At 39.0% G+C, this 19,715-nt stretch overlaps 1 protein-coding gene across 2 annotated transcripts; it reads left to right on the top strand.

The window, feature by feature from the left end:
- Positions 1 to 1,596: 1,596 nt before the first annotated feature.
- On the top strand, positions 1,597 to 18,665 carry elovl1b (ELOVL fatty acid elongase 1b). Of its 2 annotated transcripts, XM_062423633.1 has the most exons (9): positions 1,604 to 1,738; positions 12,371 to 12,480; positions 16,207 to 16,313; positions 16,404 to 16,594; positions 16,724 to 16,804; positions 16,893 to 16,949; positions 17,058 to 17,163; positions 17,478 to 17,614; positions 17,800 to 18,665. In XM_062423633.1, the coding sequence occupies exons 3-9, from the start codon at positions 16,244 to 16,246 to the stop codon at positions 18,121 to 18,123; spliced, it is 966 nt and encodes a 321-aa protein (XP_062279617.1). In that variant the 5' UTR covers positions 1,604 to 1,738; positions 12,371 to 12,480; positions 16,207 to 16,243; the 3' UTR covers positions 18,124 to 18,665. The 2 variants fall into 2 exon arrangements, with proteins under 2 accessions (XP_062279618.1, XP_062279617.1); XM_062423634.1 differs by lacking the exon at positions 12,371 to 12,480 and having other exon boundaries at positions 1,597 to 1,734.
- The last annotated feature ends 1,050 nt before the right edge of the window (positions 18,666 to 19,715 follow it).

The following is a 19,715-nucleotide window of genomic DNA, read 5'->3' as shown; positions in this document are numbered from 1 at the left end:
TCTTAGCAACAGTTAGCATCAGTCTTACTTTCCAAACCCAATTTAAGGTCTAGAGACCACTGTCTTAAAACAATGTAGGGATTATATTTTCTTGTAAACAATAATAAGAGATCTTACCAAAAAAAAAAGGAAAAAGAAAACAGTATCTTTACAGTGTGAACTGTATAAATTAAACTGCATTTAGATTTTACAAAAAGTCCCAACTGTGACAACATACACAGGAAACACATGTGTGGGTTGCTGCTTCCCTTTGCTCACTTTTGCTTTGAGCGTTAGTCTATTGTCAATACCCAGAAATGTGACCAAAGAGGAAGTGCAACAAGTCAGGCCTTCTTTCAACTGATTGTAACTCAGTTAGTGATCTGTCATCATACATCTAAAACATGCTGCATGTCAGTTTGAAAACTTAAACCCGTCCTACAAATTACTCACCAAGCCACCAAAAAACCCACAATGAAACAGTTTTACTTGTTGGTTTGGGCAGTGTAGGGATGAATTTTGAATAAGGTTCATCACTATGTTAAACTAGAAAAACACATATTTTATCATTTAGATTTATATATGGTACATATTTTACTAATAAAGCAAAATCAGTAAAATTGACAGTAACATTCTTTGAATTTTATTGTCAGTTCAGTGCATTTCTGTGTTGAAATATGTGTCTTTTCTATAGCAGGTGGACAATTTATTACCACACAGGTGGATGATTTACAATCACGCAAATTTGGGAGATGTCTCTACAACTTGTGTTACAACTTTGCCTCTTGCTCAATACAGATCACCTTCTAATGGGTGAAGCTCACCAGAAACAGCCACAGCTCAACTGAGTATCCAAACCACTTCCCCTCAAGAGGTTGCAATGCTCATGATTGCACAAAATAACCGGCTTCGGATCCTTTTTGTGTTTCATTTACAATGTATTAAATAAACTGACACATACCTGAGCTGAGGCATGGTTATACAGTGTGTACTTTGTAAAACATCTCGGTACTGTTGTTTGACAGACAAATTATGCAGACCCTTATCTCCTTTGAGGATCATGTTCTGATATGGAACCACAGGGTGATGGTACTGTTATGTAAATTATTACTTCTACAATGTGGAAGACAAAGGCTGTTATAACTATAGCATGAATGATGGTAAGAGTTAGCTCAAGTGCTCTTTTTCTTTCTTATTGTATTAAATGTGACAGATATGGAGATTGGTTTTAATATGATCATTTAGGAATGTATTATATATACATCCTTTTTGTTATATATCACCCCACTTACCTGAACTTTGCTCTCTATACAACTATTGGACCTCAATGTGTTATTCATTGTTCATCATGTTATTTCCGTGGTTTTATGTCATTTTTTTCACAATGGCAAATAAACCAGAATAAACTAAAAACTCTACATCACTTTCTTGATAGCATATCAGTGCTCGAAGTCCCCCCGTACCTTGGAGTCATTTATCACTTTTACTGGGATCAGTTGTCAATTTACAGCAGCACTGACTGATTTCGAGTGGGTGGTGATTGGCATCCGATACAGTCACTGGATTACGTCCATATTAGGCGACCATCTCACAGCAGTGTAGCGATGACTCCACCTTTTTCCAGCTCCATCTCAGGGTTGGCTCTGGAGGAAGATTTACGCGGAAACGAAGAGGAAGCAGACCGAACTTCTTACACACGTTGGACCGTGTTACCTACTCGCTTTCGACAGTCTCGGCAGGTTTATTTCAATACAAGTGAGTAATTTCTGATCCTGTTTTCACACAGTTTAACAGTTTAACAAACGGTGACTGAATGCGTAAATGAGCTTAAACTTCAGGTGCGTTTATTTTTTGGTGGGGGGTTGGGGGCGCACTCCGGCAATTTTACGCAGCTTCATAATCATTCAGGTGGCTTTTTGTCGTCTGTGTTTATAAATACAATATATTTCACTAATAAAGCCTATTCTTGTCGGCTGTGAAATAAGAGTAGGTTTCGGGTTTAAAAAAAAAAAAATCATCTTTTTAAGTAGTCACCCCTGACCTCGTGTCCGCGCTGTGCCAAATGCGTCTCTATTGAAAACGTGTATTTCGAAATTTCAATTTGCATTCCAATCAGCTCAGTAACAGCTCTGTGTAGGCCATTGATGGTCCTGTATCTCCTCATTAGTCGCACCTGTACTGTGGACAAAGAGCTCATTGACTTGACAGCCAGGCTCCCTCCTGACAGAGTCTATTGTTTCTCAGCACTTTGAAAGCAGATGGTCCTGTTGACTGTCATCGTTTTGTTGATATTTCCTGTCTGAATAGAAGTGTTTGAGAACATATTGATACATGCATGAACAGGTGTGAATCATATCAAATGTTGTTGCATCCTCTATTGATCAAAAGTGAAACTTCGTGTGCTGGCTAAATATGTTGTAACTATACTTAACGGTTCACATGGCTCCAATAACTTGTTTCAGACTCTTGGCAGTTTCAGTTTGTGCCTCCATGTTTTTATCAGAAGGTCACAGGTCGGTGGCTGAATCTAGTTAAAAATTTGAAGAACAAATGGGTTTGATAATATTTAAACACAGATAGTGTCTCTTTTAGGTGTGTTTTTGCACACCATTCTACTGTGGTTAGCCTGTGTGCACATGCTGTTGAGTCTTGTTGCAATCTGTTGTAACTCGTGTTGAAACTGAATCCAAGTGGCATCAAAATGATGACTAATAATTGATTTAGATTTTCAAAGGGACTCGCCTTGAAACACTCTTGTTTTCAGCATGAACAGAACCTACAAAGAAAGTGTTGAAGTTAGGTGTAAGGTTACCAAAGTCATTGGTTCAAGAAGTCAGATTAACATTGTTCATGGTATTTTATTGTTGTATTTAAAGTAAATTTGCAACGACTAGCTAAACATTTAGTTGGTTTTATACCTGACTATATGATTATTAGCAAAAACGCTAAAAGTTTACTGTCACAGCTTCTCAATTTTTTCAAGGTTTTCTGCGTCATATGTGATCATAAATGGAATAGCTTTATTTTTGACTGTTGATCAGATATAACTAGACATTTGAAGGTGTAACCATGAGCTGTAAGAAGTTAGAACAGACATTTATCACTATTTTGCCATTTTATCGACAAAATGATTATTCGAGCTGCAGATTAATAGTGCTCCAGTCTCATACCCCAAATGTGCCACAACATGTAGGCTACATACTCCATAAATGCACATATTATATGAATGCACATTTTTGTTCTAAATAAGTGAATCACTGAACAGAAGTTGAAGTTTTTCTCATGTAAATCTTAGTACATGGGTAAATATTAAGACTAGTATAATAGTGTGATCATTTTGTCCTGTCACTATCACTTGATGCAACAGTGTTAGTCTTGTCAGACTCGCACACACTTTGCATTATTCTTGGTTAAAGACAAAAACACAACATTCATGCACACTGGGGAAAGTTTACTGTTGAAGCTACATGAGTGAGAATCATCTGACAGTTAAATATGATCGTGACTAAAATAGTGCAGTGTGTCAAACTTGACACGTGCTAGCTGTCACACTGAAAAACTTAATGGACATAATGTATTAAACGTGTATTAAAAATGTATTAGACATGTTTTCTGTAATGCATCCAGAACTATTTGCTCATAGAGGAAACACATTTTAAAATGATGATTTCATGAACATATACTAGCAGGTTGTCTTTGATGCTTTTGTTCCCAGATGACCATCCCCTCAGGTGTATGGATCACTGACTCTATGTAGATATGTAAACATCAACGGTCGCTAACCACTGTGTGTAAAACAAAGAGCCTCAAGGTGAACTGGCACGGTTGTATTTCTGATAGCTATGTAAACAGAACGGCAGCATTGTGACTGTTAATGCCTCAACGTTGTGTGTTGTTATCACTTCATCAGCCTCAAATGTCAACGCCGTCTCTGAAGGACTCCCATTAAACTCGCAAGAGCACAACTGATATTAAAAGCCTCCAATGAACAGAGAAAAGTTATTTATTTAACACTGGGTTTTGTTAAGAAACCTTACAGGCTTAGTTGGGTGTGTTTAACCAGCGTTCATTCCTTACACAATGAAAATGCTTTGGAAGGTAGAGGAAAATGTTAAGTCACTTACGTTTTCCTTACCACATACATACTGTATTCCCAGACAGCCTGAAGTTTAAAGGATCCTCATTGAAACCATTGTTATGTTTCAGAAACAAAGCACAATAGTATAATTGAAGACTTTAATAGTTTATGATGTTGTTGTTCTCATCATTTCAAGCTTGTGGTTTCATACTGATGGCCTCTAGCAAACTGTAAAACTGACCCTTTTTGGATCTGAAAGTTGTCAGTTTACTTGAATCCCATGTTAGCTTTACTGCCACTCAGTAAATGCAACTTCTGTTAAATTATTTCAAATGAAGTTTTCATTATTTTTATGTTCAAGAATTAGCAGCAGCTCTGATCTTCATAATTTAGTATCAAATGTGGACACTATCGGCTCTAAAAAGAAGTAAGAGGTTAATGTTTGAACAATGTTGAACTAGAGCTGCAACCATTGATTATTTTCATTATCTATTAATCTATCAGTTATTTTTTCAGTTAAATGTGGTATTTCAGAAAATGGCAACAAAAATTCCTATTACAATCTACTTGTACTGTCTTTGTGTTTTTTTTATTTATTATGTTGTTTGTGTTGTATTAATGGTTTGTATAGGATTGTTTTTTTACACTTTTTGTTACATAGCTATGAATTTGCATGCCACCTTTTGAAAATGAAAGCTTTTCTCTCAATTAGATCCTCCCACTATTTTTTTATGTCTATTAGCACAACCAGCTATTATCCCTTTTTCTGTGGCACAAGAGTTGTATCATTTCAAAGTTCTTGTTATAGTAGCATCTTAGGTATTCTTGACAGGTATGGAGAGTGTCATTCCAGTCGTGGTAGAGTCTTGCGTAATCCCAACTGCTCTGGTAGGTCTGTTTTACACTTGCCCTATTTATTAGGGCCCGAGCGGCGACTGCAAGTCGCCTGGCGAAAGCCCTATTGAAATTGTAATGTTTATTATTATTATTAGGGCCCGAGCGGCGACTGCAAGTCGCCTGGCGAAAGCCCTATTGAAATTCGTTCATGCCCCAACGTGCAAGTGACCCCAAAGTGCAAGTGACCCCAAAGTAATCAAGTAATCAAGTAATCATGTGGTATGGAAGACCCCCGGGGAAAAATGCTATATTGTAATGTTTATTATTATTATTATTATTATTCTTCCGACATTTCGTGCCCCAATTTCGCCCCTTTCCCAAATGCGAAAATGCTTATACTTTGGCACGGACGTCCGGCCTCATCCGAAATTCGATATTTTTGGGTGGTCGCACATGGTCGACGCAGAATGGCGGAATAGCGCCCCCTACAAAGTCAAAAAATGCCCATAGGGAATTTTGCTAACTTTGTCCTATGCTCACAAAATTCGGTACACATATGTATTATACCCACATATGCAAAAAAGCCTCTTGACCTCATGACCTCAACCCAACAGGAAGTCGGCCATTTTGGTTTTGATTTTTCCCGCCTAAAATTAACTCCTCCCACAGCGTTCGCCCGATCAAGTTCAAATTAGGTACGCAACATCTCCAGACCTAGCTGAGCTTAAGTTGTGCTCTGCGCATCCGTAGGTCAAAGGGCGTGTCTGCCAGGGCTCAACTAACTTTGGCGTGCTCGCCATGTACATACGAGTGGCTCTCACGCCCACATACTTTCATCCAATCAGCTTCAAACTTGCTGGACATGATGATGGCTCCGCCCTGGACGTCCCGATATATTAACTTCCCACGTAACTCATAGCGCCCCCGTTGGTAACAGGAAGTTAACTAAGATTCATTAAAATTACATACTTTGCCCCATCAACTTCATTCAGAACCAGTTGGTGAAGCTACATTATGAAGACTGTGAAGCTACGAGTAATGGCGTCCGTGTGGCGACGCGGCGACCATCAATTCCTCGCCATGAAAATACGTTTGGCTTTTTGATGGCTTTATTGAACTCGTATCATCATGAAAATTGGTACACAGGTCCAGGGTGCCGACCTCAACGTCTCCATTCGCTCATAGGTGATCTCACTCGGTCGCCCCCTAGTGGAAACAGGAAGTGCCATATTTTACATCATCATTGTGCGATTTCCACAAAACTTCACATGTGTAATCACTGTCCCACCCTGAACGCAACCGCTTGTGTTTTGTTACACTCTACTGCCCCCTGGTGGATGAACCATCAACCTCTCATAACTCCGTCATGCTTTGTCCAATTCACTCCAAACTTCACATGACTGATGAGTGGCCGCCCTGAACACACCAGACCACACCAGACCATATGTGTAACTACCTGTGACTGCCCCCTACTGGATGAACGAAACATTGCATTTTAGGCCTCCTTCCAGGTTTTTTCTCACTTTCTGCTTCACGCCACAGCCCCGCCATGCCTCAGGCCCCGCGGTGGCATGGGTGAGCGAGGGCCCGCCATCGCCGCTTGCGGCTTTAATTAAGTTTGAAGTTGTTGAGTTTTGACAAGCTCTCCCATTTACAAGGGCACACTCACTAGCGGGCAAGAAAAACTGATTAGCTAATGGGTGCTAGTGGACAATGATGAAATGAAACTGTTACAATTGGACTTGATATTCTAGTACAGATGTGAAACCAGTAATCAATATGCTGCTGTGCATCATTCCACCTTGGGAGTAGCACAGTCAAGTGTTCACTGATTAGAAAACATAAACTTGGACATGGAGAAAACGTTTGGAGTTGTATCTTTGTATTGAAATCCAGTTTCAGGTTGGGTGGTAGTAGTATTAGTTTGCAATAAATACAAAACTAATGCATGTGTGGCTGTGTGGATTGCTGCAATTGTAGCTAATTTAGTGTCATTTAGATATTATTGCATTAAGTGTTTTCAAGTTTTTGAGTAGGACCCTCTTCTTTGTGTTTATGGGTTTTGTTGGAAATCCCTCTCAGATTACCAAGATTTTAGAGATATTTAACACATTCCTCAAGTCAGAGCTCATCACTTTTTGTCTTTCACCTTAGTGGAAATCCACAATATTGCAGCTTCCTCTGTTATACCTCAGTGTGGAGAGACAGGCGGAAGTATACCACCATGCAAATCCCTTGCGTCACCTGCACCTGCTGAGCTGCACTTGTTTCTCCACAATAAGCAGAAGCTTGAGGACTCGATGCTCTATTGTTGTCTGTGGAAAGTTCCTGAAATTTGAGTCACTGGTGAGACCTGCAGAGGGGACGGTGTGAGTAGTTTTTGCAGGTAGGGGTGATACTACTGCCCCACCACCACCACCCACCCACCCACCCACCCACATACCCTCACACAAACGCAATGAAAGGTAGATGGTGTAAACACGTCAGTCTCAAGGCAAGTCAGGCGACATTCTTTTGTTTAGGGTAACAATTACAACTACCTGAACATTTATTGTTTTAAGTTTGTTTGAACTGTATTTACACTGAACAAAAATATAAACGCAACACTTTTGTTTTTGCTCCCATTTTTCATGAGCTGAACTCAAAGATCTAAAACATTGTCTATATACACAAAAGACCTATTTTTATTGTTCACAAATCTGTCTAAATCTGTGTTGGTGAGCACTTCTCCTTTGCCAAGATAATCCATCCCACCTCACAGATGTGGCATATCAAGATGCTGATTAGACAGCATGAATATTGCACAGGTGTGCCTTAGGCTGGCCACAATAAAAGGCCACTCTGAAATGTGCAGTTTTGCCTAACCCTAACCATAACCCATCTCTTATGCATACAGTTGATTAGGTTGTTGATTGTGGCCTGTGGAATGTTGGTCCACTCCTCTTCAATGGCTGTGCGAAGTTGCTGGATTTTGTTAACTGGCCACAATCAACAACCTGATCAACTCTATGTGAAGGAGATGGGTTAGACACACAGATTTAGACAGATTTGTGAACAATATTTGAGAAAAATAGGTCTTTTGTGTATATAGACAATGTTTTAGATCTTTGAGTTCAGCTCATGAAAAATGGGAGAAAAAAACAAAAGTGTTGCGTTTATATTTTTGTTCAGTGTATAATAGATGCACTGTACTAATTAGTTTGTCACAGAGATTCAGTTATTCATCATGCCACAATTCGGCCATGCAAGGCTGGAATCCAGTCATTATATTAAAGTCTGTGAGACTGCTCATTCAAATGAAATCCAGATGTTTTGACTTATGAAACCTTTTTCTTATTATACAACTTACAATACAACCCCATCTGCTCATGCTTTCTTTTCAATTTTTTTTAGATGCAACAAAAAGAAAAAGGTTAGTTATTCAAAGGTCAATTAGAAGTTATTGGATTTTTTTTATCCATCTTTCATTGTTTTGTGGACTTAATAAGCAAATATTAATGGTTAATTTAGGATTGGCTTACTGGAACAAGATATATATTGCTGGATTTTTGAGGCTGCCTTTGATATTTTAGTCTTAAAATGATGCATTGGCCAAAAGTGTTTTCTCAAACACTGAAAATATATTTGTTTCAATTTACTTACTGAACTGTGACAGATTTGAGACGAATGTGATTTAGGTTTTATTAAAGCTGTTAAGTAACTACAACTAATCTGACACTGACAACAGATATGATATTGTGAAGTTTTACAGTTACTGTAAATTTAATTAATACCAAAAATCAATTGAACTTGAATCGAGACAAACGGTCAAATTTACAGGCCACATTTTTATTTATAACACTTTCTCATTGCAGTTTCTCTTTGAATGTATGCCAAAATTATTTAAAACTTAAGTTTGTATTTTATATTCCATCATTTTTATCTTGTTGCACAATAGTACCTGAGGTAATGAGGCCAGGGTAAACCTTGTATGGCTTCTTCTACTTTTGACAGATATGTGAAAGATCATACCTAAGCATGTGCTGGTCAAGTTTTGAATGAGTTTAATGATTAGATCATTTGTCTTCCTTTTTCATGACGCTGCTTCAGATGATAAGGCAGCAGGACCAGTTTGGATGAGATTGAGTCGCAGCCAGTTTGGAATGAGACCAGCTTGTTTGATTGTTTTTGGTCTTGGTTGTAATCTTGAGGCACAGTTATGTCAGACATATGGACTGAGAAAACCTGTGCCTCAGGTGACAGTGTAGTCCCTCAGGGCCAGGAAGAGCACTATTGCCATTGTTTTCTCTTGAGTCGGTTTGTCATCTCACTGGCTTGATTGGAATGTGAGTTATTGTTTTTGTCATGTGAGACTAGTATTCACTTGGCTGATTTTTATCTGTTGTAGCTTTGGTATTTACTCTCTGGTGGAATATTAAATCCTTTCAGATTGATGATGCTACCATTCAATATCTGGAGTACACCCTTTTTTGCTGACTTGTTTAAATATTGTGGAACTAGTAAGTATCTCCTGCACTATGGCAAAACAAAACCCACAGAACTACCAATAATGGCATTGTCACCTTAAAGCTGTTCCTCCATAATCTGATCTTTCAGACAAGATTTAATCCATGCTCACCTGTGCATATAGTGCTCTGGAGGTTTATCACGTAGCATTGCGTGAACTGAGATGTGTACAGTGATGAAGGCTTTGGCAGACAAATTCAGATTCCTCACACCAGTGTGAGACATGCTAGTGGATATTCTAGGAGGCTTGTGCTCACTGCTCTTAATGCATTTGCTGCACAAATCGGAATGTAGTCAAAGACTACACTCTCTACATGATTTCTGATTAGACTGTATTGATTTTAACATAATGTTATATGTTATAAAGCTATAGCAGTTTGTCAAATACACTGTAAATCCACATCCAATTGTGATTAGATTTAATGCATTTTGTATATGTGCAAACACTTAGTAGTTGTAATGAACTGACTTGTAGTATAAAATGGCGAGATGTATTTAGTTTGGCACAGTTCCCCGGAAACAGGATGTATTTACAACACATGTCTAGTCTCTGGAATTTTCACTGACTGTACTCCTGAACATGTGTGTTTGCTTTTTAAATATGAAAGATTTACACCCTGTTTATACTCTACACCACTGCTAAAGCATGAGGACATTTAAATTGTGTTAAATATTTGTCTCACTACTTAGTCTTTTACTTACTACTGCAGTCGATCAAAGATCAATCAATATTTATATAATGATTAATGAAATTGTATAACTGAATACGGCCATCGTCATATTGTCGTACTGTCAAATAAACCAATGTTTAACTTTGGTTAGAATTGCCTCCCTAGATTGTGTTTAGAAGTTGCTTCATCTGTTTGCAGCTTTGAATGTAAAGTTTGAGAAAATGTTAAGGTATCCATCATTTTGATAGTGCATCCAACAGTCACAAGGGGGCCCAGTGAGTTAACATTCAATATGTTATATAACTGCAATGAGTAGTCAGTCAATACAACATTAATTGACAGCTAATCTTTTTTTTTAAGCATAAATGCAAATACATTTCCTGGTTGCAGCCTCTCAGATGTGAGTGTTTGTGTAATACATTATAATTAATTTAATATCTTTAGATTTAAGACTGACAGACAAAATAAGGTATTTGAGGAAGCGAATATGAGCTATAAGAAATTATAAAGGGCATTTTTCACAATTTTCTGACATTTTCTTTAGACCAAAAAATTAATGGATGGAGAGAAAAAATCGGATTAATCACTAATAAAAATAATTGTTAGATGCAGCCCTAATTTTGTACCTTTAGAAAAATTAGTTCTATTTATTTATTAATTTTGAAAAAAATAATGTATCATTTTTATTGATTGGAGCCCAATTTACAATAGATTTTTCCCAGTTAAATAAACATTAACTCAAGTAGAGTTACAGTGGGTGACTTGTGTGCATAATTTAAAAAAAACACACACTTTATTTTACATGACGGACAATGGTTTGTCTTGGATAGATAGCTTTGCAATGCTAACTATCAAGTCTATTGTTCTGCAAGAGTGGACGTTGCCTTGCAGGTTGATAACAAATCTGTGACCTTGAAACTCTGCATGTTTAAGCCATCATGTCGTTTTGATGATATCACACTAGTAGCTACTCCCCTTCATACTCATACTCGAAGAAATAATGAAACGACAAGGTCACCCCATGCATTGCTCCCCAGAGGGGTCATTTATTTGCTGGCTAGACTAAAATTATATTATGAGCTGAAAATATAACTACTACTATTAGTCATTATAATGTTTAGTTCTGTTTGAAGCAGCTGGGTGTGGCAAGAAGATCAGAGTAACTGATTTGCTATCAGCGAGAGCAAAACCTTGTTACGCAACACACTAAAGAATTTTAAGCATTATTGTATGAGTCATGTCTTCCTTTGCAGCAATAATTTTTGTCTGCCATTAGCTTCACTACACATCCTTGAGTAAACATTAATGTTTTATGACTGTTTAAGATGCTACTAAGCTCTGAAGCTTGAGTGTGTTTGATGTAGTTTTTTCTCCATAGGCCACCATGTGTTGGGCTTTTTTACAATGCAGCTTCTATTTGGAATTATATGAAGCGAGCAAGTTGTGGAACCGGGCCAAATATTGAGCAGAATTGTAATTGTAAACGGTATAATAGCTGACGTTTAAAATAATTTACTAATAATTTTGGCTGACAAACCAGAAGGGAGTTGACCCACTAAAATGAAACCGTTTGTTTGGAAGGAACATGGAGTTTTGTGCCTGTTTTCAGGCATTTTAGTCATGACATTGATCATCTTTCAACAGAGAAAAAGAAATCGAAGCTATTTTTTTGCTTTATGGGTGTTGGCCGTGTAGAGAGCCAGTAAAGGCGTAACAATGGCCCCCTTCATGATAACAGAGTCGGTACTGATTTCTCGCCCGCTGCCTGTGAATAATATTATCAGCCCACCCCCCCGAGAGGACACACAGGGCGACTATGGAGATGTGTGTTTGTATGTATTTCAATGGGTGGAGGGTGTGGCCAGGGGAGTAAAGGTGGGGTGGGGGGGACTCTGACTTGTTGTCAGGGTGGTGGTCACAAAGTAGCCAGTCGCATTTCATGCGATGAGTGTTTTGTTGCGTGTGTATAAATGGGGGCCATCTCTCTCTCTCACCCCAGTTGTACTCTTCTCTCTGACGTTCGCCTTTCACACAGTGCTCTCTCTCTCTCTCTCTCTCCCCTCTCTCCTTCTCTCTCTCTGTGCGCTCTGGCTCAACCTCTTTCCCTCCCTTTTCCTTCTCTGAGTTAGTTATTCATCCACTGTGTGAGTCAGGGAGGGTGGGGATTTGGAATACTGCTGTACCAGTCACACTTTGTCAGTTTACTTTCTCATTGCCTTACCCCATCTCTCTTTCTCTCTCGCTCTCTCTCTCTCTCCTTGCTGTGCTGCTTTCTCTCTGTTCACTGCTGCCGCCCCAGCCTGCCGCCTGCCTGCCCTTTTTAGTTCAAGGAGAGGCTGCGAAAGACGAATCCACAAAGGCACAAACTGGCTTTTGATGATTAAAGGGGAAAATTCTAGTCTCAGCAAGGTAAGTTGCTTATCGTCACACAAAAGGGGAACTAACGTGTGTGTGTGTGTGTGTGAGGCCTGCCCACATATTGAGCAGCTCCATTTTTTTTCCTTCCTCACGGAAGGTCTCTGTTCTTTTGGTGTTTGAAGATCTCAGGCTGCTTTGTTTTAAAGTATCCCCCCGTGGCAGTTATTTTTTTACAACCGTTACTTGACTGTGTGTTTGACTAAAGGGCTGCTCCTCAAGTTGTTTTTCTTTCTTTCTTTTTCTTCCATTCTTGCTCCAGTTTGTTCATCATTAACTCCTACCTCGTGAGTGTGAGTTTCCCTTTTTTCCATCCCTATGATTCATTGACACGGTTCTCACAGGGAATTTTTCCCCTTCCTCTCCACTGTGCTCGATCTCTTTTGGTAGATGTAAACTAGCCACCTTACTGTCATGGTTGCTTGTAATGAATGGGTGGTTTTGGTGGGACATCCAGAAAGAGTAACACCTTTTTTTCTTTTTTTCTTTTTCTTTTTCTTTTTTTGTAGAACCATTAAAGAACTTTGTTAAATAGTGGAGGGCTGTAAATCATGTACATTTCTGCTGGAAAGGCACACAAATCACCGTCTCAAGGTAGACCGGTTATTGAGTGGTCATGTTTTTCCCCAGCTAAATTGCTTCACTCCTTCATGAGAAAAATATACCAGACACTTGTTGGACCCCTCTCATAGTTATGAAGAAGTTCCTGTCCTCTTGTGGAATTGCTACTAATATTGCTATAATATTATAGCTGAACAATGAGAAGTGGTGACAAGATTCAGTTTACAAATTTTGAGGTTGAAAAAAAAGTTTTTGATTGGTGGAGATTAGAAGTAGTTGATGGTGTCATATTTGAGTTCACTAATGTGAGAAGTGGTACAGTGGTGTCAGAGCAGTGAGGTATAGTAAAACTTCTGCTGAGTAGTGAAATGGCTTCATCAGTCACTGGCAGGTTGTGTGGTTTCACCAAGCTGGAATGGAAGGGGCCTCATTTTCAATTTCCTCAAACTTCTGTCTTCATCTGGGTTTTAGGATACAGACACATGGTTTCCTTTTTCTTCTTACTGTTGTCATGATCATAAGACTGTCCTCCGACTCGCACATTCAGTTAAATTGTCGGTTGGTATTAAAAAGATCCACTCCAAAACCAGTGTCTGCAACATAATTTGATCAAGGCCGGAAAGTGGCACTTAGTGTGACGAAATTGATGTTTGTATAAACTGTAACAACTTAATGGGTTACCAACGTATTTGGCAGTTAAGGGAGAAGTTTAGCTTCAAGAAATCCTTAAAATATCCATCAAACAAATGGTGAATTCACATTTTAGGTGTGATGTGTGTTGGACATCACATTCAAAATGAATCGAATTACACAACTCAAAGTCACTGTGATGTGAACATCAGTCTTGCCACTAATCTGACAAGATGAACAACTGATCAATTGAACTGTTCAGCATTTTTCTTTTTCAGAACATGACAGACTCTGCACCTTGATGTTTACTCTGTTCAGCATTTTTCCTCAGAACAAGACAGACTCTGCACCTTGATGTTTGCGCTCACCACAGACATGATGGTGCTCTTGACGCAATGCGAGGCGTCTGACCAAATGCCTCCATCGTCGATTCAAAACACAACCCCAGCTTTATGTGTAAGAGTTTTCTGAAATGTTATGTCTGATTTGTTGTACAAGCACCACCATTTGCGCGGTTGGTGATAACACTGAGGCCCACAAATGCACAAAAACTCCAGTTCAACTGTCAACCATGTGAGCGGAAGGAAGTCAGCTGGGGGCCAAGTGTGACTGTCACAGATTGGTGTGGAATGCTGAACTCGGTCACCTGAAAGCTTAACTAGAAGATCAGACCAGAAAGATACACTGGTGTTGACGTAACCGTATAGTTCACAACTGAAAAACCCTGAGGTGAACAAACTGCAGGGGGTATTTACAAAAGACAAGAATGAAAGAAGAATGTCCAGTTTGTGAGATGTAATCTGTCTTTCATTGTAGCTCTCTGTTCAGCCTCTGCCTCTTAGACACAACTTGGACTGTTAACAATAATGAAATTAATAAATGAGATTAACATAAGCAGATCAAGGCCAATTCATTTGGCGTACAAAAGGAGTAGAACCTCATTTTACTTGGTGCATTCTATGCAAGTTAGACTTCAATGATTTAAGATGGTGTGTTTTTATCAAAATTCACTGAGGTGGCTGAAGGGTTAAATAACTTTGTAAAAAAAACCCACATCTGACTTCCCTCACTTCCTTTCATATCCTGTGATAACCAGAAACGTTTTGAAAATGTAATACCAAAAGCAATTTGGCATCCTTAATACTCTTAAAGCTAATAATTGGCAGAATCTGTAGTTAACTTTTAAGATTGTGTAGTATTTTATGAAGCGCATTTGTTTTTTTTATATTCTGTGGTTTCTCACAGCAGCAGCTTGCATGAGCTTCACTCCCTCCCCTGCACTCCCGAGCAAGAAATTATTTGCTTTTGATTATGTTGGCTTAAGGAGGACTGTTCTTTAGTCCTTGGGCAGTGAAAACGAGGAACAAACAAGCTCCCTCTGGGCCCAGTGTGGTGAGAGGAGACCACACCCTGCCTGTCCTCTACTTTTATGAATATGTTAGTTTACACTTGATATGGTAAGCCTTTGTCAACAGCAAATACCCAGGCCTGAAAACCATAGCAACGTTCCTGTGTTGCATGCATGTCATGGCACTTTCCACTGGAAAACCTTTGCTCACCATATTTGTAGTTGAACAGATAGAATCAGTTTGCAGTGTTACTCTTCCAGTAAATGTAACTGCTGCATTACATGAGGGAACTTTGAGGTAATTGAGGAACTTGGTTTTGCAGTCTTATTTTTTTAGTTCAGTTATGAGGAATGTTCCCTTTTTTAACTTTTTTTTCTCGTTTAGTTTTTTTTCTTTTACTTTGATGCCTCCTGTAGCATCATTTGGGTCAGCAGACAGGGTATTATGTATGAACTTCTGGTTTGACTCCGTTTACAGTGTGCTGCCTTATCATGGGATGAAGGAAGCCCTCCCAGTTCCCTGTAACCCCTCCTCTCTGGTATCAGGCGATGTCTGATGAGTGGTTGGAGCTGGGGCAAAACATCCTGGGATTGAGTGTTCTGTCGGGGCGGAATTGCATTTTAGTCAGCTAAATGAAGAAATGTCACAATGCACCTCCTTGCAGGCATTTATTGGTCACGGGTGATCACCGGCAAGACACAAGCAATGAATTCAAGACGTGATAAAATGCTTGTCCCAACTACTTATGCAATTCACTGTTGAAGGAAATAAGTGGTGATTTTTTTTTTGTTTGTTTTGTTTTTAATCTATTTGATGTGAAATGGTTGGTTGAAATGGTCAACTACTTTTAAAGCCATTAAACTGTGCAAACAGGTGTACATTTAAATTGCACAATGATATGGTTTCACAAGATGAATACAGCTGACCGCACAGAAAACATTTCAGTACTTTTTTTCCACAGACAAAAAGACTACACCTGGATCGAGAAGACATGGCATGTGCATCTTTTGTTTCTTGGCATATAAAATTGGTCTGAATATTTCCTTGAATTGTGCGTTTCCTTTGTGAACTTTCAAATTCTTGTCATGGGTTTTGTGGAAAGAGATGTCTGCTATGTTTGGCTTTGACAGGGTGAAACAAACTATGAGCTTTTTTAAATAGTTTCTTCTTTTTTTTGCAGATAACTGGGTCACGCACAACAATACAAGCCAGGAAACATGCTTCAGGATATTCAGGCAATGGGCTCACATGCCAAGGATATCTATGACTATGTCTTGGCAGGACTGGGTAGGCTATTCACATAACTATATACAAAAATATCATTTTGTACGTTTTGTTGTTTTGTATTTACTTGTTGTTGTTGTTTTTTTTCCATAGATTCCAGGCTGACGGGGTATCCACTCATGGGGAAACCTGGTCCCATGAGTACAATATTGCTGTGCTACCTGTTCTTTGTACTGTACCTGGGACCTCGTATAATGGCCAATCGCAAGCCCTTCCAGCTTAAGGAAGCCATGATAGTCTACAACTTCATGCTTGTGGCACTGTCAATATTCATTGTCTATGAAGTAAGAATGTGTTTTTAAAATCTCTTCTTAAAGATGAATAAAGAATTTACTTCCCTCACATTTAGAACATTTCAAAGTGTTCATACACTACCAGACTTTTTTCTGACTAACTTTCTTGTTGCCATGTAGTTCCTTATGTCTGGTTGGGCCACAACCTATACCTGGCGATGCGACCCAATCGATACCTCTGACAGCCCGCAAGCACTGCGAGTAAGTCCCTGTGCAATTTTAATACAATTCTATACTATTAATGAATGAACGGTTCTCCTGTTAAGTTGTTTAATAATCTTCTCGTTAGATGATCCGAGTGGCTTGGCTGTTCTGGTTCTCCAAGATTATTGAGCTCATGGACACAGTAAGTCCAGTCCGTTTTTTTAACCTGATGCCTTCCTGCACAACTTATGTCTTTAAATATTGAAGTCTAATAATAATGATGACGATGATAAAAAAATCTTTTGTTCAGATCTTCTTCGTGTTGAGGAAAAAGCACGGCCAAATCACCTTCCTGCACATCTTCCACCACTCCTTCATGCCTTGGACCTGGTGGTGGGGAATTGGTTACGCTCCTGGTGAGTAAATATTAACTTGATTTGTCAAAGATTTTGAAAATGATTAATGGATGGGTGAAAGCAGCCGGTGGGTTATATAGTTCCTGCTTATCAATTGTGTACATTTGGACTTATACAATCAGATATAACTACCACCCTTTGATTTTTGCTTCAAAAAATGTGAAACTCTGCCTACCTCTAATCTTGCATTCTATATAGTCATGACAAAAATATTAACTAGAGTCTCTGAATAAAACCTATATGGCCTCTTGATTCCTTACTAGGTCAGGTTGATTTGGTTGCACTCAGCCTAATTTCTGTAATTATTACCCCAGGTGGAATGGGATCCTTCCATGCCATGGTGAACTCAACCGTCCACATCATCATGTATTTCTACTACGGCCTTGCTGCTGCTGGACCACGCTTCCAGAAGTTTTTGTGGTGGAAGAAGTACATGACTGCCATTCAGCTGGTAGATATACACAGAATTGTCTCACTCTCAGACATCAAAGTAACATGAATGAGTTTTTGTTCTCAAACTGCTCTGGTCATGTGATCATGTTCTGTTAAAGCCGTTGCTCCAAAAGCAAAGACAAATTGTTATAAATGTGTTGATATGACATGCTTGGCTAAGACTTTCTGGTTTCTTCCCAACAGATCCAGTTTGTGCTGGTATCTCTTCATGCCACCCAGTATTACTTCATGGACAGCTGCGACTACCAGTTCCCCATGGTCCTCCACCTCATCTGGATGTACGGCACCTTCTTCTTCGTGCTCTTCTCCAACTTCTGGGTCCAGGCTTATGTGAAGGGTAAGCGGTTGCCAAAACAGGACGTAAAGCAGTGTCCAAACGGCACAGCACCAGTGTACACGAATGGCAAGCACCACGAGAACGGCAACAGCATCAAGAGCGGATCCACCAACGGCTCCGCTCACCACGAGAACGGCAGCTCTCACATGGGCAAGATGAAGAAGGCCTAGGATCTCTGGAAGGAAACGCCCAAGAAAAATGACTCTGTGAACCTGTTAAAACTACTACGGATTCCAAAGATAATTTTGGTGGTTTCTTTTCCTGCTTTTTAATTTTATATGCAAAACAGGGGAAAAATGACGTGGTCGATGATTTTCACAGATGGTTGGTTGGTTTGGTTGGTTGTTTGTTTGTTTGTTTGAGTTGGGGAACATCTATGGAACACAATGTATGAAGAGAAGATGTCTTAACCTAAATTTTATCTTCACTGATGTTGCAAACAACCTCCTAGTTCAGTATCACATCACACTGGTGGCCTTTCACCTCACTTACCTCACTACTTGTTTTACCCCCATGTCGTCATGCCCCTTCCCCCCCCCCCCCACCTACCCCCCCCTAAGGACAGATGACTGTACAGTTTCTATCAACTTGAAAATACTTTTTGTAAATAGTTTTACAATACACACACACAAAAACTAATTGTAATAGTATGCTTTAGACTTTTTAAATTGTGAATTTAAAGTTAAAATGTCAATAAATTCAATTTTAATTATCTTGTTATACATGTGTCAGTATTTTGTGTATGCATGTGCACATTTACACAAAGCAGTTGCTTCAGGGAGTAAATAGCTGTAAGGTTTTCAGTTGTAGTTGTCATGTCTTGGGGACGACTGACATTGTCTTGTGTTGCAACAAAGAAGGAAAGTATTTGCTTTGCTTGCTCTTCTTGACTTGGCTATCCCAAGTATGTAGAGCAAGTAGGAGGTATACAAGAGACTCATTCAGCTTTGTTTAAAGATTCAGTTAGCAGCATAGAGTACTGCAGACGGGATTTACACCCACCCAGCTCCGCTATCAGCTGGTTCATCACAGTCGGGGTAATATATTCATTACCTCTAAGGAAAAGTGTTTTACATCCATTCAGTCTGCAGCTAACATTGACCTAGTATGTAAAATAGTGACTATTACTGTGGTCACACTGACTGCAACAGCAGCTTTTCTTTTACTGAACATACCTTTTTACACAACTTTAAAATGACCCTCCTTTATATCAGTTTCATAAGGCAACTTTCTAAAGTTGTCTTATGAAACTGATCTAGTGGTCAAGAATGATTATAGTTTTGAGTGTAAACGAAGTCAAAGAAGCATTTGTTCTTAAGTGAAAGTAATAGCAATACAGGTACTGGAAATACTCCCAAGTAAATCTCAAGTATTCAGAACCTTTGTAAATGTACAGAAATATTAGAAAAATGTACTTAGTGTCTAAAGTAAAAGTACTTATGCAGAATGGCCCTTGTAATGATTATATATTTTAGAACTGATATTACAACATGCAAATAGCCTATTAATGCAGCTGGTTAGCTAATTTTAACTTTATAAATGCAGTGTATGCAATGCAGATTAAAATTCTCTGTATGTTGCAAACAGTCAGTATATCTTGCCTGCAGCTGGTTTAAAATGCAGTGTCACAGCTTCACACTGGAACCAGGAGGAACCACATCTCCCCTGCACTGGCCTCTTTTCACTGTTTACCAGCAATACAGAATTGATTTTAAGATTATTTTATTTGTTTTTAAGGCAGTGTGGACTGGTACCAGCTAAC

This window comes from Scomber scombrus, chromosome 8 (assembly GCF_963691925.1).
Source record: "Scomber scombrus chromosome 8, fScoSco1.1, whole genome shotgun sequence".
NCBI classification, from domain to species: domain Eukaryota; kingdom Metazoa; phylum Chordata; class Actinopteri; order Scombriformes; family Scombridae; genus Scomber; species Scomber scombrus.
Note: the sequence above shows the minus strand (reverse complement) of the source record. Positions and strands in the feature narration are given on the sequence as shown.